Here is a 22,730-nt window from a genome sequence, read left to right as displayed (position 1 = left end):
TGACTGAGCAAGAAACTGTTGTAAACATCTAAAGCCTCAGGCCCAGCAAGCCAGGAATAAAGCTTTTTTCTGTCTGTCTTTTCTGTCAATGCCTAGCAGATGTGGAACAAAACAGTGCTTGGGCCATTTCCCATCTCATTCATGATGGCAGGATTCCACAGTTCAGGTGGGGCTTTCCCGTGTTCTGCCCCATATGGTCCCATTCAAGCCCTGCTTCTCCCGTGTGGCATCAGACAGGCCCAGGGTCAAGTCCTGACTCTGCTGTTTCCTCCGCGAGTGCCCCTGGACAGGTCATTTCCTTTCCTCTATGCCTCAGTTTCCTCATTTGCAAAATGGGAATGACTATTTACCTTGCAGGCTTGGCTGTGAGGATTAAGCAAGATGATGAAGGCACAAAATGGGTTCTTAATCAATGGTGGCTGCTGTTACTGCCACTGTGGTATTTGGAGATTTCGCTCTCCTCTCCCCTCCTCTCCCACCTATGGCCTGTATCCTGATTCCAGTCTTCAAGGGCTGACCTTTTTCATGACTGTGTAGCAGTCTCCACAGCCTGATGGCTAGATTCTTGGGGACATGAACTGTGTCCTATACTTTCCCTATAGTCTTGCTGCGCTTAGAGTAGGCAATTTATAAATACTTGTTGAATTCACTTGAATAGGTATTTCTCATCCAAAGGCAGTCTGGCTCTTTTACGAAGGTTCTATGCAAAGGGAGGCTTTATTAAGAATGAGGTCCTACCCTACTAAACCATAAACTGTGGCCTCTGTCTAGGCCCCAGACAGCCTCCATGGCTTGCGTCAATCACTCTCAAAGCCCAGCTCCCTCACACGGTTATTAGTTGGCAAGCCTTTGCCCACTCTTTGTGAATTCCTGGGGAATACAACAGTGAGCTGGGGAGCTCTGTTCTTTGGGAAGATGAGTGGGTGCTGGGGGATAGGATCCAGGGCTAGGGGGACACTCTGAAGAACACCTACCTGGCCTCACAGACCGCACCACCACAGGCCGCTCACTGCCAGCCACGAAGCCAAAGCCATATATAGGGTCTCGGTGAATGGTCACTTGTCGCAGTGTCTCTGCTGGCAGCTGCACACATTCCATATCATTTGCGCTCTCTTCCTGCATCACATGACTGAGGGAAGGGGAAGATGGGAGCAAAACAAGACGCAAAGGCGACTAAGCCTCAGAGACAGCTGGGAGGGACACTGGTTAGGGTGCTGGCCATGGCACCTGAGAGTTCACACGTTTAGCTTCCTGCGTCCTCTGGAACCAGCAGAGGCAATGGCGGCCTCATATCTCAGGCTGAAGAAAGATACGTCTAGAAAGGAAAAGCCACTGTCTACAGGGCCAGAGCCCACAGAAAAAAGCTGTTGCCAAGAACTTGACATTAGATTCAGCCCTTTCCTCCAACGTATGGGGACTCTCTAGAAGGAGCGTAAATGCAAATATGTTATTATGAAAGTTAACCGGCATTGCCCACTAAGTTGGCTAGTAACTCCCTAAGGGAAACCAAAACCTTGAGGAAGGGACCACCAAACAGGCAAGTAAGTGGGGAAGGGAGGCAAAGTCATTTCAGAATACACCTTCATGAAGTCCTTGTGCAATTATAAACTTTAATATCCCTTAGACCATATATAAGAATAAACTATTTAGATGGCATACACAAACAAATGAGCTAATGCTGAGGACCATCACTATACACAATTGTACGTAATGCCAACTTATTTCAGTTAATGGGACAATGGGAAAATGACTCCTATGGGCAAGCAGGGGAGCTGTGTATTGTGGCTTCCAGAGGACTTGAACCCCAATGAGCCGGGAGAAGAAAAATCGCCGCCCCAATACCTGTGAGAGACTGCAGACGGCTCTCCCGATGCCCACAAATGAAGTCATTGAAGTTTAGGAAAATTTCACAAGGATTTCAGGAAGGTTCTACAGCAAGGGCCAGGGTGAGGTGGACTGCAAGCAAAGATGGGTCTGAGCACAGTCTTCGAGTGAAGAGCCCTGAGGGGTGAGGGCATGGGGACCATGGAGCTTGTGAGAGGGCACTGGGTACCAGGTGCAGGGAAGGAGGTAAAAAGGGGAAGGATGGCCAACAGGCAGGGCAGGTGGAGGTGGAATAGAAGACAACAGAGTCAAGAGACTCAAAACCTTACCTCCCTGCCTAGGCACCGCTCAGCCCCCAGGCTTTCTGGTCTAACAAATGGGATTGAGTTCCCTAGTCCCACTGTGTGTATGCTCAAAAATTCAGATTCCCGGCAGGGCCCTTCTGAACAAGATACAGAAGGGCAAGAGACAATTAATCAAACTAGTATAAGGTTTGTAAAAGAAGTGGGAGGTTCTGACACCATGAGGGGGACTGTTGGCAGGCTAGGAATACCAAATTCCTCAGTTGCAAATGGTTTCAAGTGAGTTGGTTGTTTATCAGGGCACAAATTCAATAATGAGACTTGAGGACTATTTATCAGGGGGTGGGAGATTTAGAGTAATTGCACAAAAGGAAAATTCACAGTCTTGGGACCTTTGTCTCTCTCATAGAAGAACTCAGGAAGGAAGACAGACCATGGCTTACTTAAGTCCAGTCACATCAACACTGGCTGCACCCAAGCTGGCTTGGGGTGTGTCTGTCGGGGTACCCCTTATGGAGGCAGAAGGGGCTGGTCAGGATGAGGTCAGGCCCCCTGAAGGTAAATTCAGAAACTGGCTCCTTCCCTCTCGTGCTGGTAAGACAAGTGGTCATTTTTCAATGGAAAGTCATTCAGAAGCTGGAACATGGCTGGCCGGTATCCTAGATAGGCATCCCTGAAGGACAGGGCCTTGATGAGGGTGGCCTCAGGCTGGTACCTCTCTCATTTCTGCTCCTGGTGGCAGGCAGGAGCTCGGCCTTGAAGGGAGCCAGAGAACATCTTTCTGCGGCTGCCATCTTGCCTCACCCCCGGGGCTGCTTCCGAAATGAGCCCTTTGCTTCCTGTCTCCAATCTCATTGGCACTGAATGAGCTTCTTCTTGGGGGTGACACCGGCTCATTTCTGACATGAACAACAGCTGGGGCAGGCCAGAGGATGAGAGCCTGTGGGGCTGTGCAGCCTGTGGGGTGGGGAGCAGGGACACTTGCCAGAAAGATCCAGGCACAAGTGGAAGTGCTCGGTACACTGTCCTGAGCTCAGGGCCCCCTGGCCACTGCAGCCTCAGTTTTGCTGCCTTTTTCTTTTTCTGAATCTGGGCATACTTTAGTCTCCCATTGGGCCAGAGGCACAGCCAATAATGATGCAGATAAACACTCCTGGAACCAGAGGAACCAATAAGCTAAGAGCCTTTTGTGACACAAGTGTTTTTGCTTTACTGTTTTGACTCATGTGAATCCATCAACAAGTATTTATTGAGTGCCTACTCAGAGCTTCGAGGGACACAGGAGTTACAGGTCTCTTCTGCCCTCAAAGAGCTTCCAATCTAGCGTGGGGAGGAAAGAGAGATGAACTCTGAACAATTAGAGTGGTAACTGAGAATACCATAGAAAGTCCATAATTAAGGTCTAACTTGTGTGTTCAGAGAAGGGGGTAGAGAAGCCACAGAGAGCCCCATGGAGGAGGCAGGAAGTGTGCTGGATGGCCAGGAAAGGGCAGTGATGGGAAGGGAGACAAGATGCTGAGCTCTGTCCACAGGCGCCTCCATGTTTCCCCAAGGAACCCAACGGCTTCTCCTACAGCCGCAGAAGTGTCTCTGGGTATGTCTAAAACACATTCGTCCCCGGCCTGTCCCTAACTGAGCTGAGCTAACTGTCCCTAACTAGATCCTCCCCTGAATCTGCAAGCAGCCCTTTCCTCACACGCGCCTTCCCAAGTGTCTCTGGTCAGGGAAGACACACCTCCGTTAACAGCCCAGAAGGCCATTTTACAATGCAAATGGAAGTTGTCCCTTCCCTCCTGGGGTTTGCATCTTTCAGTGACTAGAGCTCAGTCTCTCTGAAATTTGCTAAGTGCCTGGAGACTTGGGAGTGACAATGCAGGCAACCAGTGACAGAAGAGAGGAGCTCAGCTGTCCACGGAGCACGTGACTTCCCTCCTGGGGGAAAAAGGCAATTTACCTTTGAAAGATGTTTGGGTTTTGGTCCCTCGAACAGGGCAACCCTGGGCAAAATGATGAAGCAGCCAGTGCTTGTGGCCCTCCCCCGCCCCAGCTTTGTTTCTGGGACCTGCTATGTTCTGTTGTTTGCCCCTGCACATGCAATGCCTTTATTCTGATCCCTTTGTGCCCAAGTCCTCTAAACGTGTCCCTGCACCCCACTCCAGTGACCTGGGTAAAAGCCTCGCCTTTCTCTTCTGCCTAACAATAACGACACTTTATAGCCAAGTGGTTCTTTTCATTTTTACACCCATTACCTCATCTGAGAAAAGGTGCTTTCACATCCATTATCTCCTCCCAGTCTCTAACTATCCTGCCAAATAGGCTTGGTGACTGCTCCTCCTCCATCCCAGCCTCCAGGCTAAGTGACCCATGGAGGCTAAGCACATTAGCAGCCCAGCTGGAACCAAATCTCTCGGAGGGGGCCCACAATCCTGGCACCCCCACCCACAGCCACTCAGGGTTCTGGACCCTCTCCCTGTTCAGTCTTCACCACAGGGCTGGCCCAAGCCCGTGGCCAGCAGCACCCCATGTCCTGGCTGAGTCTGGAAGGCCCGCCCACGTCCTAATTAACATGTCTCTGATCCTGTTCACTCAGCGTTGCTGGGAGAATGAAATGAGATAATGGCTACAGAAGCACTTTGGAAGGTTAAACGCATCATGCAGATGTAGAGGTGGTGATATTACTGGTAGCCTCTTTCGGGGTGGCCGGAGGAGCAAGGGGAAGGGAGCTGCAGATAAACTTCACCGGCTTCACACCAAACCCAGGCCCTTCCCCCAGCAACTTCTTGCCGGCAAGAGGCCACCCCACGATGGACTCTGTCCCCTCATTTCCCAGGCAGCTCTTTTCCTGGTCCAACTATCAGCTGACTTGGCTCTCTGTGGACGCCCTGACACCAGTTCCTCTGTGGGCTAAACAGATCCCTCCTGCTATCCAGAGAGAGACTGGTAGCTGGAGTTCCTACTGTCAACTGTTGCTAGGCAGGACGTGGCTAAAGGACAAGTGAAGTGAGAAGATGGATTGATTCTGAGCTAATGCTCTTTCCCTGACACTTCTGGGCAGGAAGATAGAAATGTAACAGCTAGATTCCCAGGCATCAGCTTTTAGTTCTCCATCCCTCCTTGCCTTTAGCTCCCTTTTCTTTATGTTTGGTTGGCTCCTTGGGGAGTCTTGTCCCTCCCCTCACAACTGGCAGGATTTGGAGGCTTGTGGGGCCAATTAGCTGTCTGATTCCAATCACAGGAGCCTGACTCTCCCAGACGCTCCAGAGATCTAGCATGGCAGCTGGGCCCCCAGGAGATGCCATCTATTCCTGGTGTTGGGGATGGGAGCCCCATCCCTGGAGCTCTGAAGCAGCTGCTCTGGGAGTCCTCTTGTAAGGAGCTTGGACACAAACTCTTCTTGTAAAGGAGCCCTTGCTTTGGCTAGCTGCTTCTTACTCCAGCAATGCTGCTCAAATTCGAATGTGCATACGAATCACCTAAGGGCATTGCTAGAATGATTCTGATGCAGTAGGTCTGGAAAAGGGTCTGAGATTCTAGCAAATTCCAGGGTGGTGCCCATGCTGTCGGTCCGCAGACCACACTTGGAGAAACAAGGATCTTAAAGATCACTATTCTCAGACAATGGGAAGGCCACAATCAGGAGGGAGGACTGAGGTGCTTTTATTCCATTGGGTTATGTCATTGAAGGCCCCAGTTAGAATACAAATGCTTTCTTGGAAAAAGGACACATAAAGTCATGCCAACAAAGGACTCACTGGCTGAATCCAATTTATCCCAGAAGAAAATAGGGAAGGCTCTAAATGGATATGAAGACAAGTAAGGTTGCATTAGGGAAAAGGAGAGAAAGATCTGGATAGATTAGGCACTACTTAGCCCTACTGAAGAGTTTGGTCAGCAGAAGGACAGCCTGAGTACGTGAGACATCTGGGACTAAGGCGAGGAACACGAAGAAAGAGCGGACAGTGCAGAAAACAACAACAGCCGCTATTTACTGAGGACTCACTATGCACCAGGCACTGTCCAACAACCTCTAAGGAGGCAGTATTACTGCCACTTTACAGACAAGGAAACTGAGATTTAGGAGGAGAGATTAAGCAACTTGTTCCAGGACATATACCTCTACACACTGTGGTGGGACCATAATGTTAACCCACGTCTGTGGGACTCCAGGGCTAATCTTCCTACATCGTTCCTTTTCTTTTCTTTTTTTTAAGTTTATTTATTTATTTTGAGAGACAGAGAGAGCATGCACATGCATGTGGGTAAGGGTCAGAGAGACAGGGAGAGAGAGAATCCCAAACAGGGATGTGGGATTTGACATGGGGGCTCAAACCCATGAACCTTGAGTTCATGACCTGAGCCGAAATCAACAGTCTGACGCTCAACCTACTGACCCACCCAGGTGCCCCTCCTACACCATTTCTGCCAAGAACCTGTGGACTGAGCAGATGCCCAGCAGGCAACGAGGAGACGGGGTGGGAGGCTTCAGCAGACTGCTTCTATGCAAGTGAATGGAGATGCGTCCCTGTGTTGTCTTGTCAAAGCAGCCTCCCTTGAGTCACCTCATCAGAGGGGACACATTGTGGAGACCCAGTCCTCAGAACTGACTTCCCATACACCTCTGAGTCCACCCTCCCCTAAGGAAGACTCAGCTCATAAGGCCCCACATGCCTGTTAATTTCAGTCATCACCAGAAAGATGTCCACTCACCTCTGGTAACCCCTCAGAACCCAGACTCTCCTCCCCACAGTGGTCTATTTGTACACTAATGCCACTCTTGTCCCTTCCAACCCTTCCATTTTGCCCTCTGGAGCACAGCAAATTCTCCGATGTTGACAATTTCTTCTCTGAAAGTACCCTTCACCTCCTCTCCCAATGAAGGTCTGATTTATTCCTTGAGGACATCACTTGCCCACCAGCCCTCTCAAATGGAAGTTGTTTTTTTTTTTTTTTCATGCTCAAAACTCAAGACCTTCAAGACCTGCACGTGGGGTAGGTGTTCTCCGTGCTTGCCAATGCTACCTTTGAGCCACTACTCCTCTTTCCTTTTGCAAAAAATCCTGCTCCTTTGAGGAACATGCCTGCCACCCACCCCTACCACCCTTTCTGTCCCGCTATTGCTATCTACAACTTCCTGAGTAGTCCCCCCACATTCACTGAGGACTTCAGTTCCTGGTCACATGTGATCTTCCCATCTACTCCAATTCTTATATACATAACATGAAATTGACCATTTTAATCATTTTTAAGCATACAGTTCAGTGGCATCAATTTTATCACATTGTTGTGCAACTATCCCCACCATCTATCTCCAGAACTTTCTCATCATGCCAGGGTGAAACTCTGGACCCAGTAAACACCAACTCCCCATTCCCCTCTCCCTGTCAGAACCTAGCAACTACCATTTTACTTTCCATGTCTATGGATTTGCCTGTTCTAGGAAGCCATGTAAGTGGACTCCTACAACATTTGGCCCTTTCTAATTGGCTTATCTCACCTAGCATAATGTCTTCAAAGTTCATCTGTATGAGAGCATGGGTTGGAATTCTCTTCCTTTTAAAGTTTAAATAATACTCCATGTGTATGTGTGTGGTACATCTTATTTATGTGTCAATGGACAGTTGGGTTGTTTCCACCTTTTGGCTATTATGAATAAAGCTGCCAGTGAGCATGAGTGCATAGTTATCTGTTTGAGTCCTTGCCTTCCTGTCTTTTGGGTATATACCTACAAGTGGAATTGCTGGGTCATATAGTAATTCTATGTTGAATTTTTTTAAAGGAATTGCTCTATCATTTTCTACAGTGACTGCACCATTTTACATTCTTTTTTAAAAGATTTTTTAATGTTTATTTTTGAAGACACACACAGAGAGAGAGAGAGAGAGAGAGAGAGAGAGAGAGAGAGAGAGAGAGAGAGCAAGCAGGGGAGGAGAGAATCCCAAGCAGGCTCCAAGCTGCCAGTGCACAGCCCACCGTGGGGCTTGAACTCACAAACCATGAAATCATGACCTGAGCCAAGATCAAGAGTCAGATGCCTGAGCCACCCAGGTGCTTTGCACCATTTTACATTCTTAACCACAATGCAAAATCTGATTTCCCCACATCCCTGTCAACGCTTGTTACTATTTTCTGTTTTTCTTTTTTGATAACCACCATCCAAATGGCTGTACCCACTGCATACTCTTGATATCATTGTTAGTGAATTGAACATGCACATGGCTATGGGGAGGCCTTCAGCAACTGCTTCCCCCACTTCACTCGGTTACTCGCTCTATCATCACACCTAGACTTTGGGTGGTCATCAGATACTGCACCACCTCCCCAGTCTCCTTCGCCAACCTGCCATTTGCTCCTATCCCATTTATCCTGGCAGTTTACCTCCCACGGGACTCCCACTGCAGAAATAACTAGAAGCGTCATGATCACTTATTCACTTCCCACTTGGGATTCCCTTTTCCTAGAAATCTCTTCTTCCATTCTTTGTGTTCCATTCAGGTCTCAGCTTAAATGTCACCTCCTCAGAGACGCCTTCCTGAAACCTTTCTCCTATTTATTTTCTTTTTTTTCCTTAAGTTTCTTTATTTATTTTGAGAGAGACAGAGACAGCAAGAGTCGGGGAGGGGCAGAGAGAGAGGGAGACAGAGAATCCCAAGCCAGCTCTGTACTGTCAGCACGGAGCCTGACGCGCTGCTTGAACCCATGAACCCTCGAGATCATGACCTGAGCTTAACTGACTAAGCCACCCAGGCACCCCTCCCATATTTACTTTCTTACTGTCCTTGAAGCTCCCTCTTATCTTTGTTTCCCTTCATGTCCAAATTAGAGCTCCTGGTCTACCATTATGACCATTCTCTTGCACCTGCCTTTAACTCCCTTATTTCCTTGTCCTTTGCTATTCTTGCCATGCAAAACCTCATTCCTCAATGACCTCAACCATATGCATTCTCTGTGCCTGCATCCAAGTACCTGAAGGCAGTTGGAGAAAAAAACACATGGTGGAGTCCAAGGCTTTCACTTTATATTCACGGTCTCAAACCTGGTGTGGGCCCACAGTGCTGTCTGGCCACCACTTTCTCACTCTCTAAGGTGATTATTTCATAATTCCTCCTCTTTGCTCAATCTTCTGCATCTCTCCATTGGTCCCAACATGCCTTGGCTGATGACCTTGTCCGTACGTGATTGAGGAAACAAACCATCAAGTGAGAGCTCCTTCCCTCATCTTACCATCACCGAGTCTATACTCTACCCCGCCTACACCTGTACCCCGGATTCCTTTTTTCCTCCAATTAAAATGGAGTATGTTTCTTTTCTTCTACTAATGGCACATCTCTTCATTTATGCTCTGGTACCATCCCCTCTCATCTTCTCAAGGATTTTGCTCCTTTGGGCATTCAATCTCTTCCGTAACTCATCGATCTCTCCGCCTCTCTAGAATCATGCTAGCATGCTGATGGAAATAGCCCATCCTTAAGAGAAAAAACTTAAACCACCTCCCTCCATGCCACAGTCCTCTTACACTGTCCCTTTGTCCTGCTCCCCATCACAGAAAAACTGCTCAAGAGTTTTCCACACATATTGTCTCCACTTTGACATCTTCCCCTTGCTCCTCAATCCATTATAATCTGGCTTCCACATCCATCACTCCATAGAGTTGCTCTTGTTAGGGTCATCAATGGCCTTCAAGGTCAACTCTCAGTTTTTATCTTACTCAACCTCTCACTGGCTTTGGACAGAGTTGGCCATTCCCTTGAAGTACTCTCTCTTGACTTCTGTGATGGTCTCCTGAGTCTCCAACAACCTCTCTGCCCACTTTTTTTCTTCGTCTCTTTGGTGGGCTTCTCCTCTGCTACTGAATCACTAGATATTGCCATTCTTCCCAACTCAGTCTCAGGCCTTCCCTTCTCTGCTCTCTTTCCAGGTGGTCTCCTCAGTCCCCTTGCTTTTTAAAAAAAATTTTTTAATCTTTATTTTTTTTATTTTTTATTTATTTTTGAGAGAGAGAGAGAGAGAGAGAGAGAGAGAGAGAGAGACAGAGTACAAGCGGTAGAGGGGCAGAGAGACAGGGAGACACAGAATCTGAAGCAGGCTCCAGGCTCCAAGCTGTCAGCACAGAGCCCAATGTGGGGCCTGAACTCATGAACTGAGAGATCATGACCTGAACCGAAGTCAGATGCTTAACTGACTGAGCCACACAGGCGCCCCTCCTCAGTCCCCTGGCTTTAAATACAACCTGTATGCACACGATCCCAAATTTGTATTCTACTCACACCTCTTCTGTGAGCTCCCAAATTCTTATATTCCAACGATCTGTTCTGTCATCTCTGCTTTTATGTCTCACAGAGTTCTTAAATTTAATATGTCCAAAACTGAACTCAGTCTAGGCCCAGTCTAGGCTTCTCTCAGCTTTCCTCATCTCAGTACGTGGCACCATCATCCTTTAATAACTCAAGCCCCCCAGTCTAGGCCTCTCTCAGCTTTCCTCATCTCAGTACATGGTACCATCATCTCTTTAATAACTCAAGCCAGAAACCTTGGAGTCATTCTTGAGTCCTGTCCCTCCCTTTCCACCACCACTCTCCCACCCCCACCCCCAACAGCAAATCCCTTGGTAAGTCTTGGTTGCTGTTCCTTCTCAATCTGACCAACACTCTCCATCTCCACGGCTATCACCCTGTTCAAGTGACTATCATCCGTCCCCTGGATTGCTGCAGACGCCTCCGTCCTGGTCTCCCTGAGGCCACGGTTGCCCCCACTTCAGTCTGGTCTGTATAGATAATGCAAAGTCCAAATCAGATCCTGCTGCTCTCCTCCTGCTCAAAACCCTGCACATGTCTCCCACTACAAGTGAATAACATCCAAATTCTTCCTTCATGGCCTGCGAGAGACCCTGTGTGATCTCCTGTCCTCCTTGCCAAACCCTTCTTAAGCTATTCTTACTCTTGCCTGGTACAATCTGGCCCCACTGGTGTTTTTTTCCATTTCTGAACACATCAAGTTCTCTACCACCTCAAGGCCCTCCCACTTGGCATTCCTTTTTCGCCTGGAAAATTCTTTTCCCATTCTCCACATGGTTGATCTTTCACCCTTCAGGTCCCCACTTAAGTATCGCCTCCTCACAGAGGCCAGAGGCCTTCCCTGAGAACTCTGCCTTGGTTATCCCCATCACTACAGCCTGTTTATTTCCCTCAGGAGTCTCATCATTATATATATTCATTTATGTGATTATTTGTCTAGAGACTCCATAAGAGTATTGACTGTGTCTCTTTTGTTCAACATGGCGTTTCTACCACCTAGTATGGTACCTGGCACATTGCAGGTGATTAATAAATATTTTCTAAATGGATTGATGGATGCCTGGGTAGGAGTGATTCTGAGGCATACAAATTATGATCCCTAGGCCACTCCATGCAATTCATTATCAAATGCCTACTGGTTCTGTCTCAGCCTGTGAAAGACAGGTTTTTGGATGGGGAGTCTGGCTGGTGGGAGAAACCCCTCAACATCTCTGGCCAAATACAAAGGTGGGGAGAAAATGGAGTGAAAGGAAAAGTATAGGAGAGCTACGATCTAAGAAGAAATGGAAGCTGGCATGGCTCCAGTCCTTTTAGGGGTATGAGGGTGAGAAATCTAACACTTATTCCTTCTCAGGAAAAGAATGTTTCTTTAAAGGACAAATAATTCTTTCAGAACGGCCAGAGGCCTGGAGGTTGGACAGGATGGCTTTGGATAGCCCTTCCCACTCCTAGCAGTCTCCTACTGGGTAGAAGATCCGTTTTTTTTTTTTAAGTTTATTTGAGAGAAAGCAGAAGTGGGGAGGTGCAGAGAGAGAGAGAGAGAGAGAGAGAGAGAGAGAGAGAGAATCCCAACCGAGCTCAGTGCTGCCAGTGAGGAGCCCGACCTGGGGCTCGAACTCATGAGCCTTGAGATCATGACCTGAGCCGAAGTCAGATGCTTAACCAACTGAACCACCCAGGCACCCCAGATCTGGTTATTTTCTGAGGGCTGCCTCCCTATTACCATCCAGTTCTTCATGGCCCTGCAACTTCCTCCTCAGCTGAGCCTGAAGAGGCATCTTCTAGAAAACCTGCTTGTGTCTGGATTCATTTTCTGGTTGTCCAAACAGTTGCTGTTCCCCAGTGGGCTGGGATGGAGAACACCTGTCACCTGTTCTAGCAGGTCACAAGGGGGAAGGTAGAGAGCCAGAGGCTATCTGTCCTTCCACAAATACCTGGAAACCTGGAGTCACCTCACAAAAGACCAATGCTCAGATGATGCCTCTGAGCAGATGCTGCGGAGGACCCTCTGGGAAGCCACCCCCCCTGCTCCTCCTTACTTCTCCCCTCAGGGGCTACACATCCAATAGACTCAGACATGTTGTCTAATGGGCCTAGACACGCTCCTAAACCCTTCCTTCTGGGGCTGCTAGCCCAGTGACAGATGTGAGGACTGTGCCAGATGTGAGGCTGATGCCATACAGCACTGTGGGTCACAAGGTCTGAAGCTGCTGCCACTGAGCTGTGGGCGTTAGCGAGGAGATCCTTGTATTTTAGCTCCTGCTCACTTGTCACTGGCAGAGGCAGGGATGGCGAACAGGAGCAAGGAAATATTCACGGAAGCTTAAAGGAGGGGTCACATCACTCCAGAGAGTCCTGGGCACCCCTGATCCCACCTTCCATGTACCACACCAAGTATTTCTCAAAGGAGGCAGAGGCAGAGATCGAGCCAGAGGGGAAGAGAGAGAGGAATGGAGGGGAAGCCAGCTGAGTGGGAAAGGGGGCCAGACAGAGCTGGGGTGGGGGCATGACAAGAGGCAGAGAAAAACACAGAAGTAGAGACGTGAGACAAGAGGAGGGCCTCAGAGACAGTGAAGGACAAAGGACAGGCTTGAGGAAGATGAGGCCAACAGAGAACCCATGGCCACCAACTCCACCAACTCCACCAACTTGTATTGGCTCTATTGGGGGCCACTCCAGTGCCTCACCTGCTCTCTAAATGCCCTTGGGCCACTCCCAGCTCTTCCCTCAGTCTCCTGCAGCTGCAAAAGGGTCACATGACAATCAGAGCCTTCTGATATGGGACTTGGGGTGCTCAAGCTCTTTGGGAAGGGGCACTGTGGTTATGCCATACTGACACCACGATGGCCCTCCCCATTTCACAGATAGGGACGTGGTGAGCAAGGGCACATCTGAAACAGCCTGAGGAAGACACCTGGGGTGCCATCCTGACCTGGGTTGATCCCCCAGCGACCAGAGGCTGTATTATTCTTGGGAAAGAGAATGAGATCAAGAGGAGAAAATAGGGAGGGGAGAGAATTCTTTAAGCTGGGAGGGAATGGTCATGATGGGAAAAGTGGAGTTGGCATGGAAGGGAGCAGCAGGCCTGAATTCTTCCCCTCAGTGAACACATCTCTCGGAGGCCAGGCTGGGTTTCAGTGCTCTGGCACAGAATGCTAAGCCAGGAGAGGGTCCCTGGCCACCCAGATCTCTCTCTCCTCTTGGATCCTAGCCTCTAGTCTGCCAAGGACTGAACTGTAAACAAGGCTTGGAGGCTGGATAGGGGGAGCAAGTGTGGGCAGGAGCTGCTGGGAACATCCCAACAAGTAGCTGCCTCTAGCAGCCAAAGATCCAGGGCTCAAATAGCACCCCTCTGGGGGCTGCCTGGCAGGCTCTGGCTATACAGGGCTCCCAGCAAAGCCTCCTGAAGCCAAACAAGGGCCTACTTGGCTGGCTGGCTGTGTAGTCTCCCTCCTCTCCGTGAGGCTGTCAGGCATTGACAGCCTGGGCCACCAGCCTAGGATGCCCCCAGCTCTTGACTCTGGTCAAACAGCCGAATCTCAGAGTTGGCAGGGATCTTGGAAGTTATTTACTTCACCCTTGTCCACCCTCTGCTGACTTCCAGAAGCAGCAGGGGAAGGTTTTCTAGAGGAGGGGCCATATTTGGGCCAGTCCAGAGGGAGGGCACTGAGAGCAGGCCTGGAGACAGAAGGGAGCAGGGGGGCTACGGCAGGGGCACAGAGATAACAGCCTGAGTGAGGGAGGGGGTGCCAGGGGAGGTTAGCTAGGAAGCGGGAAATTGAGAGGTTTACTCTCCCTCTTCCTCTCTCTCATGTCTGGTTCTGCTGGGGCAAGAGGTCTTCTCCCCAGTGGCCCCTTGGGGAGCTTAGGAGGAGATGGGCAGGCCAGTCTAGACATTCCTGGAGAGAGAAAGGCATATCTATCCCATGGCTTTGCCTAGATGCCCATCTGCCCCCTCCTTGCCTGACACGATGCAGGTGGAACCTAAGCTCAGGCACCATGCCCAGCAGGCACCAGGCTGACCTTTGGTGAGGGAAAAGACAGGAGCAATCCTCGGCTTCCTCCCTGTGCTCTATCTTCAAGATGTCCATCCAGGAGTATCCAGGTGGGGGCAGTGCAGAAATCAGGCCAAGAGCAACTCCACAAAAGAGGCTATGTGAGCAGAGGCCTGATAAACTCATATCACCCTGTCTGGAGGTGTCCAGAGATGCCAAATACAGCTTCAGGCCGAGACCCCTTCTCTCCTGCCTGATTGCATCTTTCTGCTGAGAGAGAAGAACAAATTATAAGGTCTTTCCTAAAGAAAAGGAAAATCCTGGGGCACCTGGGTGGCTCAGTCAGTTGAGCATCCGACTTTGGCTTGGGTCGTGATCTCACAGTTCATGAGTTTGAGCCCTGCATCAGGCTCACTGCTGTCAGCAGTCGGATCCTCTGTCCCCCTCTCTCTCTGCCCCTCCCCCACTCGTGTTTGTGTGTGTGTGTGTGTGTGTGTGTGTGTGTGTGTTCTCTCTCTCTCTCTCTCTCTCAAAAATAAATAAACATTAAAAAAAGAAAAGGAAGCTCTTATGGAATCAGAAAAGGGAGAGGGAGGTTGGTGAACTCTCTACCTAAGAATAAAAGCCAAGGGCAAGGGCAAGTGCTGAGTTACTATATCAGAGAGCATGAGTTAGCACGCAAACACTCTGCACCTCACCTGTGTTGTTAGGCTGGTAAAGGGGTGCTGTCTGTTTCCTGGAGGTGAAGGGCAGTAAATTTGCAAACTTCTAAGGGCCTGTGGGCTTGTCTCTGGGTGGAGGTGGGGGTGGTAAGGAGATCGCACCCTACTCTCCAACCAGACTTGGGGGAGACAGAATCCTAGGGGATCCTGAGAACTTGCAGGCTCCCTCCTCAGCAACACAGATTCAACCATGGACCCCAGACTTGACTCACTAAGGTAGAAAACCAGACCCAGGCATTTTAGAAAGAACCAAGAAGGGTAAGGAAAAAAGGCGTGTGTGTGTGTGTGTGTGTGTGTGTGTGTGTGCGCGCGCTCGCGCGCGTGTGTGTAGCTTTTTTGCCTAACCTTCAGTTACCCAGAACATTCTATTAACCATAAAAGCCCTTCCCCAAGCATTCAAGTTTTGGCATTACAGTGTATTTGTATTTTTTTCAGTGATTAAAATCTGCAGAGCTGGGACTCGATTGTAGAATAATGCTAGTTCGCTCCTATCTCCTTGCTTGTAAGGGGAACAATGGCAGAGACCCTTGCTTGAGTCACGGGCTCCCTCCACCAGAGTTTAGATGCATTCATTCATGCATTTATTCATATACGCAACAAAAATTTACCAAGTACCTCCTATGTGCCAGACATGGTGCTGGGTACTGGCGATATGAAGATAAAACAGGCCCCATCTCTCCCTTTCAGAGAGGCTGTGGTCTGAGGTGGGAGCAGGTGTGTGAGCAAACATAAAACCATGTGTCACTTGGAACCACAAGGGGCAGCAGAGGATGTTATGAGAGCTCCGGAGGAGGGCCCATTCCCCACCACCCCCATGACTTCCAGCAGACGCCCCTCCCGGTCCCCCCAACTAAGCTGAGTGGTGAAGGTGAATAGGAGTCCGCAGATGGTCAAGGCGAAGGACCTTCCAGGAAAGGAATGTCAAATTTGACAGCAAACGAATAATAGGAACGGGGGAAACCTCTAGGTGTTTAAGCCTCTGCAATGAAAAGAAGAAATAATGGAACAAATTCAGGCAAAACTGAAGGGAATCTTCAATTTCTGGTTGCAGGAATGAGGGCAGAGGACTTGAGCTACCTACTGGCTCCTTTCACGTGGCCTCGGAGATGTGGCGGGGCATTCAGGGAGGCCACACTGATGACTAGGGACACAGCCCAGCGCTGGGGTTACCAGCCATACATCTACACACTGCCCAAAAGCTACACATGGAAGGCCCCCCTCTCACAACAGAAAGAAAAGGGAAAGGTAGCTTGCCAGCAGATGCACTGAGATGCATCCACAGTAATGGAGACCAAAGTCACAAAGCTCACATGCCCTAGTATGGCCATACTGAAGAGGGCCCACTGAAGCCAGCTCTATTTATTGGGCCAGGGCCAGGGCCAGTGGTGGAGTCCCCCCGCAGGGCCACATGTGACGCAGAAGAGCCCCTCCCCTTGGGGCCCGGCCACATTCTGTTCACCCCACGGGGACCATCCTGGGGGTAGGAGGGCTGACTATCAGTAGGACAGCAATAAGACTACTCAAGCGTTAGCAGTATTTCCTACTACTGAAATCCTGGCCAAGACACAAGCCCCCTCTCCTTCCCCAGAAGGTGGGAAGATGGCTTTGCTCAGCATTGCAAGCAAGGCTTTAAAAACTTTTCAGAAAATAATTCCTAGCAGAGGTACTCAGATAGAGCCATAATGTTGGATTAACAACTCCAAGCCAGCAGACCAGACACTTGTCTAATTAATAAAACTTATAAAGCAGAACAACTTCTTGATGTTGCAGGCACGGCACTTAGTACAACCACAAAACCCAAATCCACACAGAATGCCTCATGTTTTCTGGGAAGCCCTTTCTTCTACAACTTGTACGATCCCTTTGTTCATGCAAACAGGGGCTGAGGAAAGGAGGGAATGGTGCAGAGTTCTGGGCAACTGGCTGGGAGGGCACAGCTCAAGGGGCCCAGCTCAGGTAGGTGATAGGGGAACGTCTGCCTCTTGCACAAATCTGTCAAAGGTTAGCTCTAGCCTGGGATGTGGGCTGGAATCCCAATTCTGTGACAGGTTACTCAACCTCCAGAGTCTCAGTTCCCTCATCTGTAAAATGGGGCTCATGATAGTACCTACTTAAAAGTATCTCCGTGAAGATTAAATATACAAAGTGAGTGCTCCATCGATAATGGCTATTAGCAATGATTATGATCTTTGTTCTATTTAGGCACTTACTAACAGGACCCACTGTCCTGTTACAGCCCACTGGGTTTGCCTTTCTCCACAGAATGTAATGAAGGTGGTTCAAATCCATTTGGACCTTGGGCTCTAACTTCCGATCTACAGAATAAATAAACTTTTTCTGTAGGGAAAACAAACCATTCTACAACTTCATTAAAGCCAATTTCTCACAACATTTCTCATGGCTAACAGTGGAAGGGGGGTGGAGATCCCATCTCTGCTTCTCCCCTGCTGTGGGACCTTGGGCTTGTCCACCTCTCAGTTTCCATCACTTCAATTTCCTCATCTGTAAAATGGTGCTAATGTGAGGATCTACCTCACAGCTTTGTTGTGAAGATTAAATATACTACATGTGCTAGGCACACAGAAAGCCCCAAGTGAGTGCCAGCTACTGTTCTTCTTGAACACGGACTCTTACTGCTACCTAAAAGCTTGTTAGCCCAATGCTTGGCACAAAAGCAATGTGCCTACTGTGATCATCAGTGCTCTCAGCAAAGAAGAGTGACTGGGGGCAGAGGAGTGGAAGGGAGATGGGGGTCTTTTCTGAGCAGGAGGCTAAGTGACTTATGAACTCAGCCATCCCCCCCTCCCCCCGCCCTTGAATTTTACACAGCTCAGGAAAAGAAAGTGACAGGTATGCCCCAGCATTTCCCGATTTGCTGAGGTTTCTACAAGTAATGCACCACCTGATAGGGTGGTCTTGTTTCTAAGTCCCGCGATGCTGCGTGAACGCTGAGACCATTCCAGGGCAGCAGGGCAGGCCAGCCTGGGCGGCTGGGCCCTGGGGAAGCTGGGGCCCGGGGTGGGGGTGTGTGCGAGGGGGTGCAGGCGTCTCGAAGCCCGGGAGCTGGGGCTCCTCGCCCAGGGTGTGGGGGATGGGCGTAGCGGGCGGCGGGGAGGGCAGGGCCCGGGCCCCAGGAGGGGTCACCTCTGTCTGCCCTCACCAACGACTGCCTCCCGGCTTCCCGCTCTCTCTGCTCCTGCTCTCCTTCCCCCCCCCCCCCGCTCCAGCGGAAAACTTCCCGCTCACGCCGCCACTTTTCCACGGCGTCCAAACCCTCAACCCCGCGCATCTCGTCTTCCAGTTCCCTCGCGGGCGGTGCGGCGAAGGGGCCCGCGGCGGCCCGACGCCCGGAATGGCTCCTTGGGGGCTCGGGGCTCCCGGCCGGGCGGGCGGAGGTCGGCTCCCGACGCGCCAACTCCGTCCACCGACTGCGCCGAGGGGGCGCGCACCCAGGCCCAGGGGCCCGTGCCCGCACCGCCCGGAGTCACTCGGAGGGGTCGGCAGCGGGGGTGCGGGGGGGCGCGGGGCAGGCGCTCGGCTGCCGACCTCCCAAATCCCCCAGACTCCAGCCTCGGCGGCCGGGTGCCCCGCTTTCTGGCCTCCTCCCAGGCGAGCCAGACCCCTGGCCGCTCGGAGCGCCGTACTTACTGTCGGAGCCCTCTCCAGACCGGGGCTGGGCTGCTTCCCGGCCCCGGGAACCCCGTCGCCGTCTCCCCCTCGCGCTGCCCCCGGCTGTGCCCCGCGCCGACCGGAGCGACAGCGGTGTCTGTAGAAAGAGAAAGATCACGACTGCCTTAGAAACCCAGCCCCTGCTGTGACCAGAATCTTAAAGAAGGAGGCGACTGGCTCGGCCCCAGAGCCGCGGCTGAGGTGGCGAACTAGCGAGGCCGCTGGTAAACACGGCGTCTGCTGCCTCGCGCCCGCCCCACAGTCCGCCGCGGAGGAGCCCCCGCCTCCCGTCCCCCCTGGCCGGGCCCCGCGGGGGAGCCAGGGAGGGGCCGTGCGGATAATCCAGCGAGCGCTCGGTGCCGGTCCCCGGGCTTCACATCCATTCTCTCACCCCAGCATCCTCCCCAGCTGACAGAAATTAAAACCGACGTCCAGGGGAGCAAAGCAAATCATCCCAGATACGCGGGCTAAGCAGTAAGTGGTGGGGCCCGGCTTCGACCCCAGTGGGATCTCAGATTCCGCTGCTGCCAGCCTCAGGAGCCACTTCGTGCTGCTGCAAAGCAACATTTGAATACCCGCGTCTCCACCTCCCGTGTCCCCATTTCTCTGACAGCACTGGGGACGAGTGGCAACTCCAGGCCAGTTTGCTGATGAGGGTGGAGATGGGGACCTCAGGAGGCTGGATACTGACTGCAGTGCCTAGTGCCATGGAGTGGCCATCCCTCTTTACCCCAGACCATTCACCTACTATGTGCCAGGCCTTGTGGGACACACAAGAAGGTACAGAAAAGTAGTCTTGGTCCAGGTGCCATACAGGAGGCAGGCACCGAGCCTGTGAGGTCTGTCTGCGGTATGCTAGAAGGATCAAAGTGGGGGGAGGTGCAGAGGCCCTAAAGGAGCTCAGAGACCCCTCCCACAGCAGAACCTCAGGGAGCCTCTGGCGGGGACACGGGGAGAGAAGAGGCTCACAGGGACAGGGTGAGGAGGGTGATCTTCCTATAGGGCTGATCTGACTCCTTCCTGGTCCTGGAGTGAGGGTCCACACCACTCATTCCTCTTTAAACTGTAAGTAGAAGGACACCTGCGTGGCTCAGAGGGTTAAGCGTCTGACTTCGGCTCAGGTCATGATCTCACGGTTGGTGGGTTGGTGCGTTGGAGCTCTGTGCTGACAGCTCTTGGAGCCTGGAGCCTGCTTGGGATTCTGTGTCTCCCTCTCACTCTGCCCCTCCCCAACTCGCGCTCTGTTTCTGTCTCTCTCAAAAATAAATAAACATTAAAAAAATGTATGAAGTGTGAGTAGAAAGCAGCCTGTGGGGAGATTAAGCTTTGTGGCTTCCCTATGGGAGCTACCCTCATCTTCCTGCCTTGACAATGACATCTGTGAAATGGGAAAGATCTCTTACTCCTTCCTTTCTGGTCAAAATGATGAAACAACCTAGTATTCCTGCCCTTCCATTCTGATCATTAAAAAATGAGCAGTTTGTATTCCCCCCTGCCTTGTTCCTACTTATCCATTCAGTCATTCGTTCAGCAAATATTTATTAGCATCTATCATGTGCCAGGCACCATGCTGGGTGCTGGGCACTTCCATGATTCTGTGGGGGCGTCCGCACACATGGGAGGTGGAAAGCACACAGTACTGCAAGTTAGGAAACATATTTTAAGTCCCAGCCCTTTGGCTAAATAGCTGTGTGACCCTGGATGAGTCATGTATCCTTTTGAGGCCTCAGTTTTCTTGCTGGTCAAACAGGGATAATAACACCTTCCTGCCCTAATTCATGGGGTTGTTTGTGAGGCTCAGTGGACAAAATGGATGTGAAGGAGCTTTGAAAAGTATAAAGCCACCAGACGAATGTCAGGGATTAGTCCATCTCCGAGGTGGGAGGGGGGCTGCTGGGAAGTAAAGCTTAGAAGAATTCCTGGCTGACTTTCCCAAATTCATTGCACTGAATTCCATCTTCCCTGAATCACCGATCCTCACCTGGGCAGGAGTCTCTGCTCTGTGAAATATCATCTTCCCTCAGCAGTGCCTATGACACTCAGGTTAGTGATGGCCTGGCCTTAAGCCAGGCAGATTGTTTGGGGGGACTTGAGTGGTCCCAGGGGACAGTCTTGGCTCTGGGTCTCTAATTCCTGGCAACCCTAGCATCCCCCCTTCCCCCCGCCCACCACCAGAGCCCACTGAACCCGGCACTGTACATGTCTGGGTGGAAACCACTTGAGACCTCCAGCAACACCCCTTTAGGAAGCAAGGGACTTATATCAGACAGCAGAAGGTGGCCTTGAGGGTGGCGGATACTCTCTTTGGGGGGATGTTAGGGGTTCTGGCTTTGCCTGGCTGGCTGAGATCTACAACAGAACTAGTGAAGTCTCTTGGAGGGTCTTCAGCTGGCTCAGCACACCCCAACAAGCCCCGCACCCCAAATAGACCTACAATCTAAATTACAACACTATGCTAATTACCAAAGTTCCAGAAGCACTTTCCCCTACCTCTTGCTACCCCCAAGTAAACATATACTTAAAGGAAACACAGGGTATTGCCAGGCAAACCCTTTCCAGACAAATCTGCTAGCCTCTTTCCTTCCTCTCCCGCCTTCCCACCAGACTGTCACCCTGAAGCCCCTTTGATAATTAAGTGCTACAACTGATGGGGAACATGGGCACCATGGCCAGCCAAGCCTAGGGCTGCGTTGCACAGCTCTGGAGCCAAACCAGAATGGAAGTCAGAGGCAGCAACAGAAAGGAGCCTAGCCTTGGGCCAGGGCACCTTCAGCAGGTCCCTGGGGGGTAGGCGCCAAACAGGCAGTCTCCACACCTAACTTCCCTTGGCAGTCTTGGAGCCCATCCCTCTTGCAGCTGAGATTCCTCTCAATGTCTTCATAGATTCCCTTGTCACATCCATCTTGCCCAGGCTCCTCCTCTTAATAAAGTGCCCCCCGCGGCCACTCCAGACAGCCTGATGTTATCCTTACTCTCCTGTCCTTCTCCCCAGAGTGGGCCAGTGATTCAGGCCCCTCGGGTTACAGTACTGTCTCCCGGGAAAATGATTCCTTGGGCACCCAAGCCAGGCTGATGGATGCTTTGGGTGTGGGTGTATCAAATACTCCTCTGCCCCACTCAGGGTGGCCTGGGCCCTGGATTCAGATCCTCGCCCTGAGTCCCCATGTCTACCTCAGCCTGCATCTTCTCCCTCCTCCCCTCCCCCCGGCCACCTGCTGCTGCTCTCCCCGAGCTATATAACCTGAGTCCAATTTACAAAGTCTTTCTCTCCGGGACTGTCAACAAATTCCACACCTATATCCCCCAGAAAGACTGGAAAGCTTCAAGATCCAAAGGAAAGAATCACCGATGGTGAAATTTCAGGCACAGTGACAGGCAATTGAGGAGACCTATTTGATCACATCATGTTTACCTATGGGTATGGTTGGCCCTGAGGATATTCTGGCATCTTCCCTTGACGATAATGAAGGCTTGGAATAATAGCAAAGAAAGCAATAGAAAATACACCAGGCTGGGAGCAGGGACATCTTGCTGCTCATCCCAGCTCTGGAGCTAATTAGATGTATGGCCCTACACTTTCCCTCTCTAGATCTCACTTTCTCCTTAAGTTGAAAGAGAGCAGATTTGTAGTGTCCCTTCCTATTCTGTCAGGCTCAGATTCTAGGCTAAATAGCACTGAAATAGACTGATGTTTCCTCCAGAATGGGCCCTCATTCGAGAACATTGGGCATGGCATTGCGTATGCATGGAAGCTAGACAGGTATGAAGGATTGCCACTATGGGCATGACCCAGGCACTGCTATTCAACAATGCAGCCAGCGTCTGACCCACCTTGGCCGGGGGACAAAGGGAGAATTTGTTCACTGCCCCCACCCCAGCTTGCAGACAGGAACCCTCAAATCCCCAGCAGTAGCTCTCTGCATGTTA

At 50.9% G+C, this 22,730-nt stretch overlaps 1 protein-coding gene across 2 annotated transcripts in view; it reads right to left on the bottom strand.

The window, feature by feature from the left end:
- FRMPD3 (FERM and PDZ domain containing 3) overlaps positions 1-19,047 on the bottom strand; it is a 78,395-nt gene extending 59,348 nt beyond the window's left edge. The window contains exons 1-2 of one of the 2 annotated variants that reach the window (XM_043571400.1): positions 18,783-19,047; positions 975-1,129 (exon numbers count right to left, since the gene is read on the bottom strand). In XM_043571400.1, the coding sequence (XP_043427335.1) occupies positions 975-1,122 (148 nt within the window). In that variant the 5' untranslated portion in view covers positions 1,123-1,129; positions 18,783-19,047. Of the gene's footprint in view, positions 1-974; positions 6,395-18,782 lie in introns of those variants that run through there. The other variant, XM_043571401.1, reaches the window with a different exon arrangement.
- Between the last annotated feature and the right edge of the window lie 3,683 nt (positions 19,048-22,730).

Source organism: Prionailurus bengalensis, chromosome X (genome assembly GCF_016509475.1).
Source record: "Prionailurus bengalensis isolate Pbe53 chromosome X, Fcat_Pben_1.1_paternal_pri, whole genome shotgun sequence".
Classification (NCBI taxonomy): Eukaryota; Metazoa; Chordata; class Mammalia; order Carnivora; family Felidae; genus Prionailurus; species Prionailurus bengalensis.
The sequence above is the reverse complement of the archived record's forward strand: the minus strand, read 5'-3'. Positions and strand labels throughout refer to the sequence as shown.